Source organism: Mobula hypostoma, chromosome 28 (genome assembly GCF_963921235.1).
Source record: "Mobula hypostoma chromosome 28, sMobHyp1.1, whole genome shotgun sequence".
Taxonomy (NCBI): domain Eukaryota; kingdom Metazoa; phylum Chordata; class Chondrichthyes; order Myliobatiformes; family Myliobatidae; genus Mobula; species Mobula hypostoma.
The window spans coordinates 10,770,837-10,793,265 of NC_086124.1; the positions used below are offsets into that span (position 1 = coordinate 10,770,837).

General features: G+C 46.2%; 1 protein-coding gene across 10 annotated transcripts in view; it reads left to right on the forward strand.

Moving 5' to 3' along the window:
- luzp1 (leucine zipper protein 1) overlaps positions 1-22,429 on the forward strand; it is a 199,329-nt gene that overhangs the window by 163,134 nt on the left and 13,766 nt on the right. For all 10 annotated transcript variants that reach the window (XM_063035122.1, XM_063035120.1, XM_063035119.1 and 7 more), the window contains one exon: positions 8,943-9,164. In XM_063035122.1, the coding sequence (XP_062891192.1) occupies positions 8,943-9,164 (222 nt within the window). The remainder of the gene's footprint in view (positions 1-8,942; positions 9,165-22,429) is intronic.

Here is a 22,429-nt window from a genome sequence, read left to right on the forward strand (position 1 = left end):
AGAACTTTCCCCAAGGGCCCCCTACGTAACCATACACCTAATCCCGAGCCTTGCCAGATCAGTCAGCGCAGTCCTTAAGTGGCTTCGCACCGTGAACCAGCAGCAGCAAGTAAATGAAATAAGAGGTTGCCTTGTCAGTTTCCAAAGCAAATCCGTTAAGTGGCTTCTCGCTCCAAACCAGCAGCGGCAAGTATGAAAAAAGAGGTTGCCTTGTCAGTTTCCAAAGCAAATCCGTTAAGTGGCTTCTCGCTCCAAACCAGCAGCGGCAAGTATGAAAAAAGAGGTTGCCTTGTCAGTTTCCAAAGCAAATTCATGAAGTGGCTACTCGCTGTGAACCAGCAGTCCATGGAATGTCCTTGGTAAACTTGTCCATTTCTCTGTGTGCATTCCATATTTATAAACTTTTCCTCAGATTTCTTGGGGAATGAATTTTTAATCTGTAGTATATCTCAAATTTTGCTAATTTGCTAATACAAAATGTCGGACTATGGGAGCTGAAGGGTGAACCACAGCGGACCAAAGAGTTTTCCCTGCAGGTGAAGGGGCATATGGTGGTGAGGACAGTGCAAATCTGTGATGGGATATAATTAGATTGAACAAAAACCCAGCAAATGGTGTTCAAGGATGTAGTTTTGAAGCTTCATACAACACTGGGGAAGCATCACTTGGAGTATTGTGAACAATTTTGGGCCCCTTATCTAAGAAAGGATGTGCTGACATTGGAGAAGGTTCAAAGGAGATTTAAGAAAATGATTCCTTGGTTGAAAGACTTGTGATATGAGGAGTGTTTGATGGCTCTGGGCCTGCACTCACTGGAATTCAGAAGAATGAGGGATGACCTCATTGAAGCCTGTCAAATGTTGAAAGGCCTCGATGGAGTGGATGTGGATTGGATATTTCCTGTGGTGGGGAATCTAAATCCAGAGGACACAGCCTCAGAATAGAGGGGCGTCCTTTTAGAACGGTGAGGAGGAAGTTCTTTAGCCAGTGAGTGGCGAATCTGTGGAATTCATTGTCACAGGCGGCTGTGGAGGCCAAGTCACTGGGTATATTTAAGACAGAGTTTGATAGATCTGTGATTAGTCAGGGCATGAGGGGTTACAGGGAGAAGGCAGGAGAGTGGGGCTGAGAGAGAAATTAGATCAGCCGTGATGAATTGGCAGAGCAGACTCGATGGGCCAGATGGCCTAAATCTGCTCCTGTATTTTGTGGTCTTTATGGTGTTTAAGGTAGGAAAGTGTGAGATCATTCACTTTGGTCAGGGGAATCAAAAGGCACATTGTTATCTAAATGCAGAGTGATGGCAAGTGAGGGAAGTGTTAGAACATAGAACAGTGCAGCACAGACTCAGGCCTTTCAGCACACAGTACAGTGCTGTGAACCAGTTAAATTAGCAATCAAATAGCCAACTAAACTTAATCCCTTCTGCACACACAATGTCCACACCTTTCCATTCTCCCTCACATTCATGTGTCAACATGTTAAGTTCTGTCGTTCCTGCTTGTGTTCTCCTGCTGAACGTCGTGGACAGGCTGTGTTGGCACAACAGAATGTTTGGGCAGCATGGTAGCGTGGTGGTTGGCACAACGCTTTACAGTACCGGTGACCCGGGTTCAGTTCCCTCTGACGCCTGTAAGGAGTTTGTACGCTCTCCGCGTGACCGCGTGGTTTTTCTCCAGGTGCTCCCGTTTCCTCCCTCACCCAAAATCGTACCATTTTATTAGGTTAACTGGTCATTGTAACTTGTCCCGTAATTAGGCTAGGGTTAAATCAGGAGATCGCTGGGCAGTGTGGCTCGAAGGGCTGGAAGGGTCTATTCCGCATTGTATCACAATAAATAAATACAAGATAAATCTCGTAGAAGTCCCTAATGTACTTATCTACCCTCTACTACCATCCTACGCACCCACCACATCTCGCAACTCCTTTGAACTCGCCCCTCTCGCCTTATTGCATGCACCACCTGGTTGGCACAGGTTTTCAGAGCCCTACATGTTGAGGCCCGTTTCCCCACCATTCCCCACCGACCTTTTACTTCTTCTCACCTGCCTATTCTCTCCGTGTTCCCACCTCCTCCCCCTTCTTGTACGGTCCACTCTCCTCCTCTTTCAGATTCCTTCCTCTCCAGCCCTTGACCTTTCCCACCCACCTGGCTTCACCTATCACCTTCCAGCTTTCCCCTCCCCCCCCACCTCTTTATTCTGGCATCTTTCACCTTCCTTCTCAGCCCTGACGAAGGGTCTGAGCCTGAAACGTCAGCTGTTTATTAATTTCCGTAGATGCTGCCTGACCTGCTGAGTTCCTCCAGTATTTTATGTTGTTGCTGCCTCAAAGCTTTTAGAAACATAGAAAACCTACAGCACAATACGGGCCCTTCGACCCACAAAGCTGTGCCGAACATGTCCTTACCTGAGAAATTACCAAGGGTTACCCTTAGCCCTCTATTTTTCTGAGCTCTATATACCTGTCCAGCAGTCTCTTAAAAGACCCTATTGTATCCGCCTCCACCACCGTCACCGGCAACCCATTCCACACTCTCACCACTCTCTGCATTAAAAAAAACTTACCCCTGACATTTCCTCTATACCTACTTCCAAGCACCTTAAAACTGTGCCCTCTTGTGCTAGCCATTTCCGCCCTGGGGAAAAGCCTCTGACTATCCACATGATCAATGCCTCTCATCATCTTGTACACCTTTTGTTTTCTTTTATTGCACCACTTACCTAATTTAACTTCTGAAAAATACACATATACTTACTGCAATTTGCTATTTCTATTATATATTGTAATGTACTGCTGCATAACAATAAATTTCATGACATGTGCTGGTGATATTAATTGTATGCTGATTCTGCCCTCTGATATTCAGCATTTCAACCCTAGGAAACAGAAGCAGATTATGTTCCATATCGTGTGCCACAAGTAATCATAGTCCCATGACCATGCTCGTTATTGGAAGTGCTTTGTCATTGCTGTCTTCTGGGCAGTGTCTTTACAAGACGGATGACCTCAGCCATTATCAATACTCTACTCTTCAGCGATTGTCTGCCTGGCGTCAGTGGTCGCATAACCAGGACTTGTGATGTGCACCAACTGCTCATACGACCATCCACCACCTGCTCCCATGACTTCACATGACCCTGATCGGGGGGCTAAGCTGGTGCTACACCTTGCCCGAGGGTGACCTGCAGGCTAGCGGAGGAGAGGCACGCCTAACACCTCGTTTGGCAGGAGCGTATCTCTACTCCACCACCCAACCACTTTATCTGTGCCCCTCCTAATCTTATGAGCCTCTGTGAGAGATGACAAGCGAGTGAAGGGTTCTGGTGCATGATTCACACAATGTTAGCAGGCAGGTCTAACAAGTATTTAAAGCAGTATCCAGGATTTGGCTCTTGTTGTGGAGAGGTGGGAAAGAACAAAAGGGTAGTTTTGTTGTCTTTGTACAGGATGTTGATGAGCTGACGCCTGGAATACTGTGCACAGTTTCCACCCCTCTGCCTGAAGAAGAACATGGTAGCATTGGAGGCCGTCCAAAGGTGATTCACCAGGCAAATTCCAGGCACAAGAGTGTTGTCCTAACCAGAGGCTTGGTGGCTGTATACCTTGGAGTACTGAAGAATGAGAGGTGGTCTTATTCAAACACATGAGATCCTGGGGGGGTGGTTGACGGGGAGATGTTGACAGTGGGAAAATCTTAAGAAGGGGATCGAAGTACAAGGTCAGGGATAACCATAACCATAAACACATAATTACAGCACGGAAACAGGCCATCTCAGCCCTTCTAGTCCATGCCGAACTCTTACTCTCACCTAGTCCCACCGACCTGCACTCAGCCCATAACCCTCCATTCCTTTCCTGTCCATATATCTATTCAATTTAACTTTAAACGACAACATCGAACCTGCCTTAACCACTTCTGCTGGAAGCTCGTTCCACACAGCTACCACTCTCTGAGTAAAGAAGTTCCCCCTCATGTTACCCCTAAACTTTTGCCCTTTAACTCTCAACTCATGATGGATAGATGGATGGCCATTTAAAACTCAGATGCACAGCAATTTCTCTCAGATTGCGACAAATCGCTGGAATTCTCTGCTGCAGCGGGTGAAGGAGACCAGGTCAACGGCTGTATTTAAGGTGGAGGTAAATAAACAATTGAATGACTGAGGAGCTGAGGAGTTGGGGCGAGCGTAGATCAGCCGCGATCCGATGGAGTGGTGGGACAGGCTTCTGAGTGGCCAAATGGCCTACTCCTGCTATTTTCTTGGGTTCTTGCGTTACAAGCATGCAAGCAATCGGCGATTTCGAAAGGGATTTCAAAACCCTGCAGATTTTTCTCCTCCGCAGATGTTGCTTGACCCGCTCGGTTTCCTCCTGCAGGTTGCTCGTTGCTCCAAGTACATCCTGAAGCCCACTAGCAACCCTCGCTATCCCTCGCTCCCTTGTCAAAAGCTGACTCACCATGTGCCAGCGCACTGGAAGACCGACACCTTGCCCCACCCGCTGATGACCAAAGGAGTCTCCTGACTCCAGTCCATCCATTAGATACGATCTTGCCTTAAGCTGCTGGAGTTGGGAAGATGAGAACATTGATCTTACTCTCCTGCGTACATTAGGGACCCCCATCACCCAGGTCACGCCTTGTTCTCCTTGCTACTGTCAGGATGGAGGCACGCACTCAACGAACCAGAAACAGCTTCTTCCCTTCGGTCATCCGATTTCTGAATGGACGTTGAACCCATGAACACTACCTCACTATTTTGTTTTCTATTTTTGCACCACTTATTTAATTTAACTAATATATATTACTGTAATTCAGTGTTTTTCCTCTATTATTATGTATTGCATTGTACTGCTGCTGCAAAGTTAACAAATTTCACAACATAGGCAGGTGATATTAAACCTGATTCTGATCAGTACAGAACAGAACACGCCTTTCAGCCAGTGATGTTGTGCTGACTTCCATTCTATTCCAAGATCAACCTAATGCTTCCTGTCCACGTAGCCCTCAATTTTTCTGTCATCCACGTGATTTCTGTCATTTTCTGTCATCTAGGAGTTTCTTAAAGGTCCAGAAAGCGTCTGTCTCTACCATCTTCCCTGACAACACACTCCTCACACCAACCACTCTCTTTGTAAATAAGAAAAACTTAACTCTGACATCCTCTCCTATACTCCACCCCCCCACCACCCCACTCCCGTAAGCCATCTTAAGATTATGCCTCCTCCACGGTTAGGAAGTTTGGCTAGTTACTGCTGCCTTCAAACCTCACTGCATTGAATCTCAACGCCCTAACCAATGTCTTGCATAGACGTACTTTATTAATCCCGGGGGAAATTGGTTTTCATTACAGTTGCTCCATAAATAATAAATAGTAATAGAACCATAAAGAGTTAAAAAGTAATATGTAAATTATGCCAGTAAATTATGAAATAAGTCCAGGACCAGCCTATTGGCTCAGGAAGTCTGACCCACCAAGGGAGAAGTTGTAAAGTTTGATGGCCACAGGCAGGAATGACTTCCTATGACGCTCAGTGCTGCATCTCGGTGGAATGAGTCTCTGGCTGAATGTACTCCTGTGCCCAACCAGTACATTATGTAGTGGATGGGAGACATTGTCCAAGATGGCATGCAACTTAGACAGCATCCTCTTTTCAGACACCACCGTCAGAGGGTCCAGTTCCATCCCCACAACATCACTGGCCTTAGGAATGAGTTTGTCGATTCTGTTGGTGTCTGCCACCCTCAGCCTGCTGCCCCAGCACACAACAGCAAACGTGATCGCCTGGCCACCACAGACTCGTAGAACATCCTCAGCATCGTCCGGCAGATGTTAAAGGACCTCAGTCTCCTCAGGAAATAGAGACGTCTCTGACCCTTCTTGTAGACAGCTTCAGTGTTCTTTGACCAGCCCAGTTTATTGTCAATTCGTATCCCCAGGTATTTGTAATCCTCCACCATCTCCACACTGACCCCCTGGATGGAAACAGGGGTCACCGGTACCTTAGCTCTGCTCAGGTCTACCACCAGCTCCTTAGTCTTTTTAATATTAAGCTGCAGATAATTCCAAGCTTCTGAAAATATAAGCTGAAGATTAATGAAGTACAGGCTGGGTCATGTTGTCTTGCCAAACTGCAGGAGAGATCTGTACCTGAAATCTGTACAGGAATCCTTTTACATTCCAGAATATGACATGGTTATTGTGAAGAATGTTATGCATTCATGCTTACGGACTCAGGCACTTAAGAACTGGAGAGAAGCATTTAAGTTTGTTTTGAAGTGGGTTCTGTTCGTGATTAAACTTGGTTCTCGTGCAATGTATTTCTGCAGTCCTCTGGCATTCAATATGTCCAGAAGCAAGAACTGGAGCCATCCCTTCCGATGATTTTACAGGGGCCGAGAGTGCTCAGAAACGGGTTAATGGCAGGATCTTAGTGTGGAGGAGTAGAGGGATCTTTGAGCATATCTACATGAAACGCTGTCGTAGGAAAGCAGCATCCATCATCAGAGATCCCCACCACCCAGGCCATGCTCTGTTCTCGCTGCTGCCATCAGGCTCTTCAACAAAAGGGGTAAATTACACTCACTTGCCCCATCATTGAAATGTTTTTAAAGCCAGTGATCTCACTCTAAGGACCCTTTATGTCATGTTCTTGCTATTTATTTATATTTGCATTTGCACAGTTTGTTGTCTTCTGCACTCTGGTTGATCTTTCATTGATCCTGTTATAGTTACTCTTCTTTGGATTTGCTGAGTATGCCCACAAGAAAATGGATCTCAGGGCTGTATCTGGTGACACACATGTACATTGATAATAAAATTTACTTTGATCTTGAGGTTCAAGCCCTTAGATTCCCCCAAAGTTGAAGTGCAAGTTGAGAAGGTCCATGGTGTGTCTGCCTTCATTATTTGAGGGACTGAGTTCCAGAGCCCTGAGGTAATGTTGCAGCTCTGTAGAACTCTGGTTAGACCACACATGGAAAATTGTGCTCAGTTCTGTTCAACTCCTTATAGGAAAGATGTGGAAACTTTAGAGAGGGTGCAGAGGAGACTTGCCAGAATGCTGCCTCGATTAGAGAGCATGTTTTATGTGCGTAGGTTGAGCAATTAAGGGCTTTTCTCTTTGAAACGAAGGAGGATTAGAGGTGACTTAAAAGAGGTGTGTAGTTATATATCACTTCACATCTTTCTGGATCGAGCTCCGTCTGCCGTTTCTAAGCACTCCCGGCCCTTGTAAAATCATCGGCAGGGATGGCTTCAGTTCTTGCTTCTGGACATATTGAATGCCAGAGGACTGCAGAAATACGTTGCACGAGAACCAAGTTTAGTCACGAACAGAACTCACTTCCTAGGTATAGTTGACAGCTAGTGCCTTTTCCCAGGGTGGAAATAGCTATTACAAGGGAGCATAATTTTGAAGGTGACTGGAGGAAAGTATAGAGGGGATGTCAGAGGTAGGTTTTCTTATGTAAAGAGAGGTGGATGCGTGGAATGCCCTACCAGGGGTGGTGGTAGAGCCACGTGTATTAGAGATGTTGGAATCGGTTGTTTTTTATACTATAAGATATTAGTTGAATTAATGCTAAGACTAAAATCGTAGCTCTTTAACTGACGTAATTTGTATTTTTAGCAAACTTGCGCATTTTTCAAAGTATGTGGTGGCCCATCTCCACCCACTGATGGAAGACAGCACAGCAGTAACATATACTTTTTCATTTTTAATTGTCTAAATATCAGCACATCATACACGTGTTACAATTGTTTTAATTATGCAGCCTTTTGATTGCATTCTGTTATCTAAGGCACTTGCTGTTATCTTGAGTGTAAAGGGTGATAGATTTTTCAAAGGCGCCATCTTTTCATTGGATCTCTTCAACCTCTGCTTTGCCTCTCAGCTCCTCTCTTAGTTTCACATGCTCTGTATCTTTGTTTAAACTTTAAAACAAACGATCGTGAAGAGTCAAAGTTTCCTGCGCATTCCTGAATTCCTGAAGGAACCCAGGGATCAAAAATTACTGAGATCTAATGGGGAGATTTAAGAGGCTCTTAGATAGGCACGTTAATGAAAGAGAAATGGAGGACGATGTGGGAAGGAAGGCTCAGATTGATTTCAGAGTAGGTTAAAATGTCAACACAACATTCCCACTATTCAGGACATTTACAAAGACAGGTGTGTAAAAAGGGTCCGAAGGATCATTGGGGATCCAAGTTACCCCAACCACAAACTGTTCCAGCTGCTAGCATCCAGCAAATGGTACCGCAGCATAAAAGTCAGGACCAACAGGCTCCGGGACAGCTTCTTCCACCAGGCCACCAGACTGATTAATTCATGTTGACGCAACTATATTTCTGTGTTATATTGACTATCCAGTTGTACACATTATAGGCATCTGTTAGTCTCATAAGACCATGGATTTGCACCTTGGAAGGTTTCCAGGGCGCAGGCCTGGGCAAGGTTGTATGGAAGACCAGCAGTTGCCCATGCTGCAAGTCTCCCCTCTCCACGACACCGATGTTGTTCAAGGGAAGGGCATTAGGACCCATACAGCTTGGCACCGGTGTCGTCGCAGAGCAATGTGTGGTTAAGTGCCTTGCTCAAGGACACACACGCTGCCTCAGCCAAGGCTCGAACTAGCGGCCTTCAGATCACTAGACGAATGCCTTAACCATTTGACCACGCGCCAACACCAGTTGTACATAATGTTGATTATAAATTATTATAATTGCACATTGCACATTTGAACGGAGGCGTAACGTAAAGATTTTTACTCCTCACATATATGAAGGATGTAAGTAATAAAGACAATTCAATTCGATTCGTGAGCCAAACGAGCTGTACTGTGCTATGCTGTTCTATGTTCTAAGGAGGTACCATCCCTCCCTGATAAGCTTCTAAGCTGTCCTCAGAAGGCTCATACTAACCGCACTCTCTCTATTCAGTCAGTACAGGACAGCTCAGACCTCCTCTCCGCACTCAACTCCAGCGTGATGTCCAAGAGAAAGGAAGCGGCAAAGCAGATCCTGTCGGATATCGTCACGGAGAGGGCACCGAGGACCGAGGCCGCGGGCAAGAGGCAATCAGTGAAACTTGAATTGAGGAGGAATGCCGAGAGCAGCCCTACCCATCAGGGTGGGGCCAGGACAGAAGAGCGGACCACTGTCGTACGTATCCTTGGTGGATCATGAGCACTGGGGAGAGCAAGGAAATGGGAAACTGCATAGTTGTGATGACTGTTGGAATAACGCTCAAAGTACATAGCACAAGGTCCAACTTACAGCAATCGTTAAGACAATGTATTTCATTGGCATGATCAGTTGACTATGGGGAGGACTTGAGTATTAATGTCTCGATAGAAATATACAAAATTATCAGGGGTATAGATAGGTAAATGCGTGCAGGCTCTTTACCCTGAGACCATAAGATATAGGAGCAGAATTAGGCCATTTGGCCCATCGAGTCTGCTCCACCATTTCATCATGGCAGATCCACTTTTTTTCTCAGCCCCATTCTCTTCATATCCTGACCCAATCAAGAATCTATCAAATATTAAATATACATAAAGACTTGGCCTCCACAGCTGTCTGTGGCAATGAATTCTTCAAATTCACCACTCTCTGGTTGAAGAAATTTCTCCTCATCTCCATTTTTAAAGGGAGCCCCACTATTTTGAGGCTGTGTCTTATGGTCCAAGACCCCCTCACCATTGGAAGCATCCTCTCCAAATCAACTCTATCTAGGCCTTTCACCGTTCAATAGGTTTCAATTAGGTCATCCCTCATTCTTCTGAATTCTGAAGCAAAGAGTGGGAATAAACGGGACCTTTTCAGAATGGCAGGCAGTGGCTAGTGGGGTACCGCAAGGCTCAGTGCTGGGACCCCAGTTGTTTACAATATATATTAATGACTTGGATGAGGGAATTAAATGCAGCATCTCCAAGTTTGCAGATGACACGAAGCTGGGCGGCAGTGTTAGCTGTGAGGAGGATGCTAAGAGGATGCAGGGTGACTTGGATAGGTTGGGTGAGTGGGCAAATTCATGGCAGATGCAATTTAATGTGGATAAATGTGAAGTTATCCACTTTGGTGGCAAAAATAGGAAAACAGATTATTATCTGAATGGTGGCCGATTAGGAAAAGGGGAGGTGCAATAAGACCTGGGTGTCATTATACACCAGTCATTGAAAGTGGGCATGCAGGTACAGCAGGTGGTGAAAAAGGCAAATGGTATGCTGGCATTTATAGCGAGAGGATTCGAGTACAGGAGCAGGGAGGTACTACTGCAGTTGTACAAGGCCTTGGTGAGACCACACCTGGAGTATTGTGTGCAGTTTTGGTCCCCTAATCTGAGGAAAGACATCCTTGCCATAGAGGGAGTACAAAGAAGGTTCACCAGATTGATTCCTGGGATGGCAGGACTTTCATATGAAGGAAGACTGGATGAACTGGGCTTGTACTCGTTGGAATTTAGAAGATTGAGGGGGGATCTGATTGAAACATATAAAATCCTAAAGGGATTGGACAGGCTAGATGCAGGAAGATTGTTCCCGATGTTGGAGAAGTCCAGAACGAGGGGTCACAGTTTGAGGATAAAGGGGAAGCCTTTTAGGACCGAGATTAGGAAAAACTTCTTCACACAGAGAGTGGTGAATCTGTGGAAATCTCTGCCACAGGAAATAGTTGAGGCCAGTTCATTGGCTATATTTAAGAGGGAGTTAGATATAGCCCTTGTGGCTACGGGGATCAGGGGGTATGGAGGGAAGGCTGGTGCAGGGTTCTGAGTTGGATGATCAGCCATGATCATAATAAATGGCGGTGCAGGCTCGAAGGGCCGAATGGCCTACTCCTGCACCTATTTTCTATGTTTCTATGAATACAGGCCCAAAGCCAAAGAAAATACTCTTCATATGACAAGGTGTTCAATCCTGGAATCATTTTCACGAACCGCCTTTGAACTCTCCCCAGTGTCAGCACAGGTTGGGTGAAACTAGAGCTAGAGGTCATGAGTTAAGGGTGAACGGTAAAATATTTGAGGGGGAAACTTCTTTACTCAGAGGGCACAAGCTGACAGCGGAAGTGATGGATTGCAACATCTAAGAGAAATTTCATTAAGTGCATGGATGAGAGGGGTATGGATGGTAGGTCGAAGGAACAGTTCAGCATGCACCAGATGGGCAAAAGGGGCTGTTTCTGTGCTTCAATACTCTATGATATATAGATGCCTATAAAAGGTATTCACCCCCGCCCCCTTCCAGAAGTTTTCATGTTTTATTGTTTTACAACATTGAATCACAGTGGATTTAATCTGGCTTTTTTTTTGGCACTGATCAACAGAAAAAGACTCTGTCAAAGTGAAAGCAGACCTCTACAAAGAGATCTAAATTAATTACAAATATAAAACACAAAATAATTGATTGAATAAGCATTCATCCCCTGCCCCTAATATGACACACCAAATCGTCACTGGTGCAGCCAATTGGTCTTAGAAGTCACATTCTTCGTTAAATGTGTGCAGTCAAGGTGTTTCAATTGATTGTAGTAAAAATACACCTGTATCTGGAAGGTCCAATTGCTGGCGAGTAGTATCCTGGCAAAAGCTCCACCATAAAGACAAAAGAACACTCCAAGCAGGAGATGGATATAAGAAAATTTCCAGGTCACTGAATATCCCTTGGAGTACAGTTAAGTCAAGCATCAAGAGATAGAGAGAATATGGCACAGCAGTAAATCTGCCTAGAGCTGGCCGTCCTCAAAAACGGAGTGACTGTGCAAGAAGGGGACTAGTGAGGGAGGCCACCAAGAGACCTATGACAACTCTGGAGGACCTACGATCTTCAATGGCTGAGATGGGAGGGACTGTGCATACGACTGTTGCCCGAATGCTTCATGGGAGAGTGGCAAAGGGAAGACCACTGTTGGAAATAAAACACTCATGAAACCTAGGCTAGTTTGCCAGAAGGCAAGTAGGAGACTCTGAAGTCAACTGAAAGAAGGTTCTATGCTCTGATGAAACCAAAAGTAAGCTTTTTGGCTATCTGACTAAATACTATGTTTGGTGTAAGCCAAACACCACACATCATCAAAAACACACCATCCCTACCGTGAAGCATGGTGGTGGCTGCATCATGCTGTGGGGATGCTTCACTGCAGCAGGCCCTGGAAGGCTTGTGAAGGTAGAGGGTAAAATGAATGCAGCAAAATACAGGGAAATCCTGGAGGAAAACTTGATGCAGTCTGCAAGATAACTGCAAATTGGGAGAAGGTTTGTTTTCCAGCAAGACATGACCCCAAGCATAAAGCCAAAGTTACACAGGAATGGCTTAAAAACAACAAAATTATTGCCCTGGAGTGGCCAAGTCAGAGTCTGAACCTCAATCCAATTGAGAATTTGTGGCTGGACTTGAAAAGGGTTGTTCGCTCACAATCCCCATACAGTCTGACAGAGCTTGAACAATCTTGTAATGAAGAATGGGGAAAAATTGCAGTGTCCAGATGTGCAAAGCTGATAGAGACGTATCTACACAGACTCGAGGCTCTAATTGCTGCAAAAGGTGCATACTATATACTGACTTGAATGGGGCAAATATTTATGCAATCAATAATTTTGTTTTGTATTTCTAATTAATTTAGACCACTTTGTTAGAGATCTGTTTTCATTTTGACTCAAGAATTGTTGAGCTGTTGATCCGTTGATCAGTGTCCAAAGAAAAACTCAAATTAACTCCACTGTGATTCAATAAATCATGAAGACTTTTAAGGCGGGTGAATACTTTTTAGAGGCACTGTACTTATTAGTGTAAGAAAAAATCCCCAGGCATCTACCTAGAATGGCATGCCTGTGATACGAGCAGAGGTTGAGTAAACAATCCTTTGTTCTGCAAAATTTAGCAGAAAGGGTAATGATCTCATTAAAATGTCCAGAATTCTTCACGGGTGCCACAGGGTAGTTACAGGGAAAATGCCTTGGCTGGCGAGTTTAGAACAAGGAGTCGTTGGTTCAAAACACGGTTAGGAGATGCAAGATTCAACGAATAACTCAAAGAAGTTGTTAATCTTGGAAGATCCTATGCTGGAGGGGTAGCACCGAATCCACTAAAATCTGAGATCAGTAAGATTTTTGAAGATTGGAGGAACTAAGGGACTTGGTCCATAAGACATAGAAGCAGAATTTGGCCACTCAGCCCATCAAGTCTGTTCTGCCATTTGATGGTGGTTGATTTATTTTCCCACTCAACCCCATTCTCCTGCCTTTTCCCTGTAACCTTTGATACTCCTACTAATCAAGAACCTATCAACCGTCACTTTAAATACACCCAATGACTGAGGGCGGTGAATCGGTGGAATTCATTGCGGCAGATGGCTGTGGGTGCCCTGCTCCAGTTTCTGATGTTCGTAGGCATTCACTTACTGTTTGTGGGCTCAGTGGCAATGCCAAAATACGAGGTTTACAGGCAGTGGCGGGAATTGAACCTGGGTCGTAAAGCGCTGTACTAACCACTGCCATGCCGCCCTTAAACACCGACCTTCAATTACAGAGCCAATTCTACTTAGTACTTCAGCTTAAAGCAGAGAGATGCACACAAAATGCTGGAGGAACTTAGCAAGTTAAGTGGCATTTCTGAAGGGACTTTCAGTTAAGAAATTCATTATTGAAGCATTGCATGCCCGTCGTAACACCTTAAGATATTGGAGCAGAATTTGACTCATCGAGTCTGCTCCACTATTTCATCATGGCTGATCCAATTTTCCTCTCAGCCCCAACCTCCTGCCTTCTCCCTGTATCCCTCCATGCCCTGACCAATCAAGAATCTATCAACCTGTGCCTTAAATATACCCATTGACTTGCCCTCCACAGCCGCCGATGGCAAAAAATTCTAACGATTCTCCACTCTCTGGCTGAAGATATTCCTCCTCATCTCTCATGTTCTAAATGGACATCCCTCTATTCTGAGGCTGTGTCATCTGGTCTTAGACTTCCCCACAATAACAAACATCCTCTCCACATCCACTCCATCGAGGCCATCTGGTAGTGCTGCTGCTTCCCCCCCTCCAGTGGCCCAGGGTCCATCCTGTCATGCACTGCTGTCTGTGTGGAGTTTGCACGTTCTCCCTGTGGTTGCATGGATCTCCTCTGGGCTGTGGGTGCTCTTATTTCCACCTACATCTTGAGAACGGGTGTGTTGGTGGGTTAACTGGCCACTGTAAGTTGCTCCCCTCGTGTAGGTGGGCGGTCAAAGAATTAATTGGAGCTGATGGCGTTGCAAGTCATAGAGTACAGAACCAAGTCCTTTGGCCCACCTTGTCCATGCAGATCTGATAATCTGCCACCTCTCATTGGCCTGCAACTGGACCATAGGTCTGCATTCCCTATCCAATCCTTTTACCTATCCAAACTTTCCTTTAATGTTGCAATCAAACCCGCAGTCACCACTTCCCACTGACAGCTCATTCCACACTCTCACCACCCTCTCAGGGAAGGCGTTTCCCCTCAGGTTCCACTTAAGTGTTTCACCTTTCCCCCTTAACCCATTACTTCTAGTTGTTGTCCCACCCAACCTCTGTGGGAATAGCCTGTTTGCATTCACCCTGTCTGTTTGTTCATTTGTTATGTGTCATTTCATATGACGTGAGTGACTGTGGTATTTCCATGATTACTCTTGGCAAACTTTTCTACAGAAATGGTTTGCCACTGCCTTCTTCTGGGCGGTGTCTTTACAAGACGGGTGACCCCAGCCAGTATCAATACTCTTCAGAGATTGTCTGCCTGGCATCAGTGGTCGCATAATCAGGACTTGTGATATACACCAGCTGCTCATACAACCATCCACCAGCTGCTCCCATGGCTTCTCGTGTCCCTGGTCGGGGGTGGGGTGGGGGGGGGGTGCTAAACAGGGTGCTACATCTTGCCCAAGGGTGACCTGCAGGCTAGCAGAGGGAAAGAGCACCTTACACCTCCTTTGGTAGAGACATATCTCCATCCCACCACCCATATCTTATCTAAATCCCTCATAGTTCTATATACCTACATCAAATCTCCCCTCATTCTGTTGCGCTCCAGGGGGAAAAAAAGTCCTATACTATTCAACCTTTCCCCAAGCCTCAGGTCCTGAAGTCCCAGTAGCATCCTTGTAATTTCCTCTGTACTCTTTCAATCTTATTTACATCTTTCCTGCAGGTAGATGACCAGAACTAAACACAATTCTCCAAATTTGGCCTTACCAATCAATGTTTTATAGAACTTCAACATAACATCCCATCTCCTGTACTCAATGCTTTGATTTATGAAGGCCAATGTGCCTAAAGATCTCTTTGTGATCCTATCTACTGGTGATGCCACTTACAAAGAATTCTGGATCTGTATTCCCAGATCCCTTTGTTCTACCGCACTAGGGATAGTACGCAGGGAAAATAAGTGAGTGAATGGGATTGATAGGATAGACATAATGGGCCAAATGGTCTTCTTCGTTGTCATAAAGAGAGGTGGGAAATATGGTGGGCCAGTGAATGCACAGCAAGATTCCACAAACAACCTCCTGGTTAGAACCTGCTGCTGCTCTTCGCCCGAATATTCTAGTTGGGGAGTGGACAGATACGTAAGAGGGTGGATGGTAGCTTCGGTTTTCATTCAAAGAGTGGAACTTCAGACAGTAGGGTCATAGTCATACAGCACAGAATGAGGACCTTCGGCCTGTCTCGTCCTTGCCCACCAAGATTCCCACTGAAGCTAGTCCCATATTCCTCTAGACCAGGGGTTCCCAACCTTTTATATGCCATGGAGCTCCTACCATTAACCAGGGGTCCGTGGACTCCCAAGTTGGGAATCCCTGTTCATGTACCCGTCCATGTGCTTTCTAAATGTTGCCAATTGACCTGTCTCAACCCCTTCTGGCAGCTCGTTCCATATATGCCTCCTCCCTCACCTCCATCCAGGGCCCCAAACAGTCCTTCCGGGTGAGGCAACACTCCACGTGGGCATCTGCTGGGGTCGCCTATCGTGTCCGGTGCCCCCGATGCGGCCTCTAGATCGGTGAGACACATCGTAAATTGGAGGACCACCTCATCGAGCATCTCCGCACCATCCGCCATAAGCGGGACTTCCCAGCGGCCGGGCTTTTTAATTCCTGTCTCATTCCCGTTCCGAAGTGTCGATCCATGGCCTCCTTTTGTGCCAAGATGAGGCCATCCTCAGGGTGGAGGAGCAACACCTTATGTTCCGTCTGGGTAGCCTCCAACCTCATGGCATGGATATCAAATTCTCCTTCTGGTGAACAAATTTACCCCCCTCCAGCCCCACCACTTCCTCTTTTCCCCTCTCTGACCTTTTACTCTTTCTCACCTCCCCCAGGCTCCCCTCCTCCTTCCCTTTCTCCAATGGTCCACTCTCCCCTCCTATCAAATTCTTTCTTCTCCAGCCCTTGACCTTTCCCACCCACTTGCCTTCACCTTTCATCGTCCAGCTAGCCTCCTTCCCCTCCCCCTTACCTTTTTATTTTGGCATCTCACGCTTCCCTTTTCAGTCCTGGAGAAGGGTCTCAGCCCGAAATGTCGACTGTTCATTAATTTCCATAGATGCTGCCTGACCTGCTGAGCTCTCTCAGCATTTTGTGTGTTTCTGTTGCTTTGGACTTACTGCATCTGCAGACCTTCTCATGTTTCATTCCATATACCGACCAATCTTTGGGTGAAAATGCTGCCCCTCAATTGTCTACTAAATCTCTCCCCTCTCACCTTAAATCTATGCCCTCTAGCTCCGGATTCCCAGGAAAAAGATGACGCACATTCCCCTATCTACATCGTTCATAATTTTATACACCTCCATAAAATCTCCTTCAGTCTCTTATACTCCAATGAAAAAGTCCCAACTCCTTCAACCTCTCTCTATAATGTAGTTCTGCAACTATTAAAAAGGCATCCGTTAGTCTTGCGAGACCGTGGATCTGCGCCTGGAAAGTCTTCACTCTCCAGGGCGCAGGCCTGGGCAAGGTTGTATGGAAGACCAGCAGTTGCCCGTGCTGCAAGTCTCCCCTCTCCATGACACCAGTGTTGTCCAAGGGAAGGGCATTAGGACCCATACAGCTTGGCACCGGTGTCATCGCAGAGCAATGTGTGATTATGTGCCTTGCTCAAGGACACAACACGCTGCCTTGGCTGGGGCTCGAACTCACGACCTTCAGATCACTAGTCGAATGCCTTAACCACTTGGCCACGTGCCCACACAGTTCCTGCAACAATCCTTGAAAATCTCCACTGCCCTCTTTCCAGACCGGTGTCAAATTTCCTTCAGCAAGGCAGCCAGAACTGAATGCAATATTCGAAATGCAACCTCACCAATTACTTGTACAACTGCGATATAACGTCCCAACTTCTATACCTAATGCCTTGACTGATGATGGCCAGAATGCCAAAAGCATCCTTCACCAAAGTTCAATGTAAATGTTATTATCAAAGTACATACATGTCTCCCTACACAACCTTGAGATTCATTTTTGTGATTATTTATTTATTTATTTATTGAGATGCAGAACTGAATTGGCCTAACAAGCCACACCACCCAGTAATCCCCCAATTTAATCCCAGCCTAATCACAGGACAATTTACAATGACCAATTAACCTGCCAACCGGTACGTTTTTGGACTGTGGGTGGAAACCAGAGCACCCGGAGGAAACTCCTTACATTCAGCAGTGAGAATTGAACCCGGGTCACCTGTACTGTTTAAAAACGCAAACACGAGGAATTCTGCAGTTGCTGGAATTTCAAGCAACACACATCAAAGTTGCTGGTGAACGCAGCAGGCCAGGCAGCATCTCTAGGAAGAGGTACACTCGACGTTTCGGGCCGAGACCCTTCGTCAGGACTAACTGAAAGAAGGGCTAGTAAGAGATTTCAAAGTGGGAGGGGGAGGGGGAGATCTGAAATGATAGGAGAAGACAGGAGGGGGAGGGATGGAGCCAAGAGCTGGACAGTTGATTGGCAAAAGGGATATTAGAGGATCATAGGACAGGAGGCCCAGGGAGAAAGAAAAGGGGGAGGGACTTTCAAATCTCTTACTATCTCTTCTTTCAGTTAGTCCTGACGAAGAGTCTCGGCCCGAAACGTCGACTGTACCTCTTCCTAGAGATGCTGCCTGGCCTGCTGCGTTCACCAGCAACTTTTATGTGTGTCACCTGTACTGTAAAGCGTTGTGCTAACCACTACGCTACCATACTGTACCACACTCAACAAATCTATTGAATGATAACTCTCACAGAATCAATGAAAGACCACCCAACTAGGGCGATCAACCAGAGTGCGAAAGAAAACAAACTGCAAATACAAAAATAAATAGATAGATAGATAAATAAATAAGCAAGCAACAAATATCAAGAACATGAGATGAACAGTCCTTGAAAGTAAGTCCAATGGTTGTGGGAGCGTTTCAGTGATGGGGCGAGTGAAGCTGTCCACTTTGTTTCAAGAGCCTGATGGTTGAGGGTAGTAACTGACTTCCCTGTCCACCTGCAATATCGCCTCCCGGGAATCATGTACTTGTACTCTTAGGTGCCTCAATTATACATTTCCCAGGGCCCGATCATTTTCTGTAAAAGCCCTACCCTCGTTTGTCCTCCCAAAGTGCAACACCTGGCCCTTATCGGGATCAAACTCCACCTGGCATTCCTCGGCCCACCACCATACAACACTATCACATTTCTGTGGTTGCCAGGGACAGTCTCAAGCTTGCCTGGTATTTCTGTGGTTTTCACGGGGAGGTTAAATAGCATTCATTCCAATCAGTTCTGCTCTGTAAAGGCTTTAGCAAGACAATTCACCTCTTTAACACCCTATGATCCTGTGATTTATTTCCTAGGTTGTTTACAGCTGTGCTCTGGGTATCAACCTTTAAGTAGTAGAACAGGAATCGCTGATCTGGCATCCATGGATCCCTTGCTTAGTGGTATTACTTACTTACTGACCGTTATGCCACTGGCATTTTGAGCAGCAATGTACATACTCCATCTCTGGCAGTGCTCAGGGCTTCCTCCATCTTGTCAGTTTTCACTACTCTCAGTCTCCCGGGTGGAGACTCAGGAATATCGCCGCACTCGGCTGTAGAAGGATTCTTCATTGCTGTTTCCGTAACAATTTTGTTTGGCCGGTCAGGGTTGTCAGCCCTGAGCTAAACCCCTGAACCTGGAGGTCCGGTTGACCACTCTTGGTCTGACCTCTACCCTTTGACCTGTTTGGCATGGATGACCCTACCAAGAGCCAAAGAGAGAAACTTGGGTTGTTTTCTCTGGAGTGGCACGGGCGGAAAGGAGATCCGATAGAGGTTTATAAGATTATGAGAGACACAGATAGTATCTGTTTCCCAGGGTTGACATGTCTAACACCAGAGGGCATGCACTGAAGGTGAAAGGGGGATGTGAGGGGTGAGTTCTTTACTCAGAGGCTGGCGGATGCCTGGAATGTGCTGCCTGGTGTGGTAGTAGAGGCAAATACATTAGAGGTTTTTAAGAGACATTTGGATAGGCACATGGATGTGAGGAAGATGGAGGGCTATGGCGTAGGTAGGAGGGATTTGCGTTTGGGTATTTTTGATTTGCTTTTAGCTGATTCAGCACAATATTGTGCCCCAAATGGCCTGTTCCTGTGTGGTACTGTTCTATGTTCTATAAGGCCCTGATTCCAGCCAGCATAGTTCTCTGGGTCATTGAGGGACGCAAGCCCTGAAACCCGGCGACAAGGTTGTGGTCCTCTTAGAGGTTAATGGTTTTGGTCCATGGCACAAAAAAGGCTCCAGATAATCCTGGAGAATTGGCATTCCTCCTCTCCTATGAGGGCACAGTCACGTTGTTGGAACAGAAGTATGGTGGTGATTAGTAACAAAAGCCATTAACAACAGAACAGGTAAATGCCAAACAGGGCCTAGTCAGAAAAGGCTTAACAGCAAACGAAGGAGGTTAAATGTGAATATCTACAATATAAGACATATAAACAAGCTGAGTACAGGAAGATATTGGAGGTTTAGAAATATGCTTACAATTATTCAAATCCCTTGATCATGTTTCTGCCATGCAACATGCACTTCTCTGTTATTTTCTATTTAACCACAAAATGCTCTGTATTGAAACAGTTGCCCAGCAACAGACATGGCCACTTAATACATTGGAGCTCTCCGTGTAAAACGGTTCAGATACAGAGCACTGCGTGTGACTGGAAATCCTCACGAATGCTATTTGAGGAATGTGTGCTATGCGTTACCGGGCACAGTGGATGCACAATTGGTCACATCTGTGCAAAGCCTCCCTCTCCATCATGCCTGCCCTGATACTCTTTTTTTTTGTTAAAAACCACACCTTGGAAGTGTTTTATCAAGCTGTGTATAATCGAACACATGATGAGCGATTAACCATTGAGCCATGTTCTGAATCTAGCCGAAAAGTTAGAACAAAATACGAGAGGGTTTGATTTTTTTTTCAGCAGGAGTTTTGCAGATAGAGCGCGACAGAACAGAAAAAGGCTCTTCAGCCCATCTAATTTATGCCAAACCATTTAAACTACCTAGTCCTCCTGCACCCAGACCATAGTCCTCCACACGCCTCCCATCCATACACTTAACCAATCTGTCTTTATTAACTTATTGAGATGCACTGTGGAATAGGCCCATACGGCCCTTTGAGCCACGTTGTCCCATAATTGCTGATTTAACCGTAGCCTAATCATTAGACAATTTACAATGACCAATTAACCTACCAACTGGTGCGTCTTGGGAACTGTGGGAGGAAACCGGAGCACCCGGAGGAAACCCACGCAGTCACGGGGAGAACGTACAAACTCCTTACAGGCAGCAACAGGGATTGAACCCAAGTCGCTGGCACTGTGAAGTGTCGTGCTGACCACTACGCTACTGGGCCGCCCTGAAATGTTGAAATCAGACCCCCGTCCACCATTTCCACTAGCAGCTCTTTCACATTCTCACCACACTCCTGAGTGAATAAGCTCCCCCTCCCATTCCCCTTAAACATTTCGCCATTCACCCTTAACCTATGACCTCCAGTTCTAGTCTCACCCCAACCTCAGTGAGAAAAGTCTGTCTGTATTTTACCCCACCTACCTCTATCAATCTCCTCTCAGTCTCCTACGCTCTTTTTGGTGAGGCAATGCCATCGGACAGATGGGACGGACTGTGAAGGGTTTTGAACGGCTTTTAACACTTCATCCACTTCACTGACATTATCGGGTGGGGGGGATCTCCCAGAGGCGGAGAAGGGCATCTTCGACCCCCAGCAGTGGAAGCAATACAGCCCAGGATAGTTAGTGGTCAGATCGCACAGGGATGGGTGAACTCTCCAAAATATGTTGAGCCTCACGGCTGGTGCTCTGACCTATTGGTGGCTGGGAAATTTCTTCCCTGATGAAATTTATTTTTCACACATATATCGAAACATGCAGTGAAATGCACGCTTTGCATTTACAATGCAGTGTGAATTGGGGACCAGATAGCAGCAAGATTTTAGGCCAATCATTTAGTACTGAGTTAAACAGAAATTTCCTCTTGCAGTTGGAGGTGATCTGTGGAACTCTGAGCCCCGGGGGGTTGTGGAGGCTCGACGTTAGGACTGTTTAAAGACCAAGTAGATATGTTTTTGAAAGTTTGGGGGACTGAAAGCTGTGGGGAACTGGCCCAGACAAGGAGCTGAGATCTGCAGCTGATCAGCCATGAGTGTAATTGATGGTGGGACAGGTTTGAGGGGCCGAGTGGCCTTCTCCTATTTTCTTATGTTCCCATTACAAACGTGCTTTCTAAGCTTGGGGCTGCATTGGGAGCACCCTACCTTCTGAGTCGGAAGGCTGTGGTTTCAAATCCCACGCCTGAGACTCACAAACGAGAGCTGAGGCTGATGTGGTACCAAATTAATGAGCCCTTCTCGGGCATCCTCTGGGGAAGGAGAAGAAAGGCTCTAACATTTTGGATCGAAGACTTTATCTGCTGCCTCGCATCTGACCAGACCTGTGAATGTGATGGGTCCAGCTATGTTGGTCCCACACACACACACACACACACACACACACACACACACACACACACACACACACACAAGCGCGCACACACACACATGCACACACTCTCTCTCACACTCTGTCTCTCCCCCTCTCCCCTCTCCTCCCTTCTCCCCCTCTCCTCCCTCCCCCTGCCCTCTCCTTCCCCTCTCACCCTCCTCTCCCCCCCCATCTGCTGTTGCTGAGGAAGGTATGTTTGTGACCGTCTCTCTCTCTCTCTCTCTCCCCCTCTCCCTCCCTCCCTCTCTCCCTCTGCACCCGAAGGAGGGTGTCTCTGTGTGACAGTCTCCCTCTCCCTCTCTCTGCTGCTTCTGGAGAAAGATTTCTGTGTGACGGTCTCTTTATCCCTCTCGTCCACTGCACCTGGAGGAAGGTGTCTGTGTGTATGAT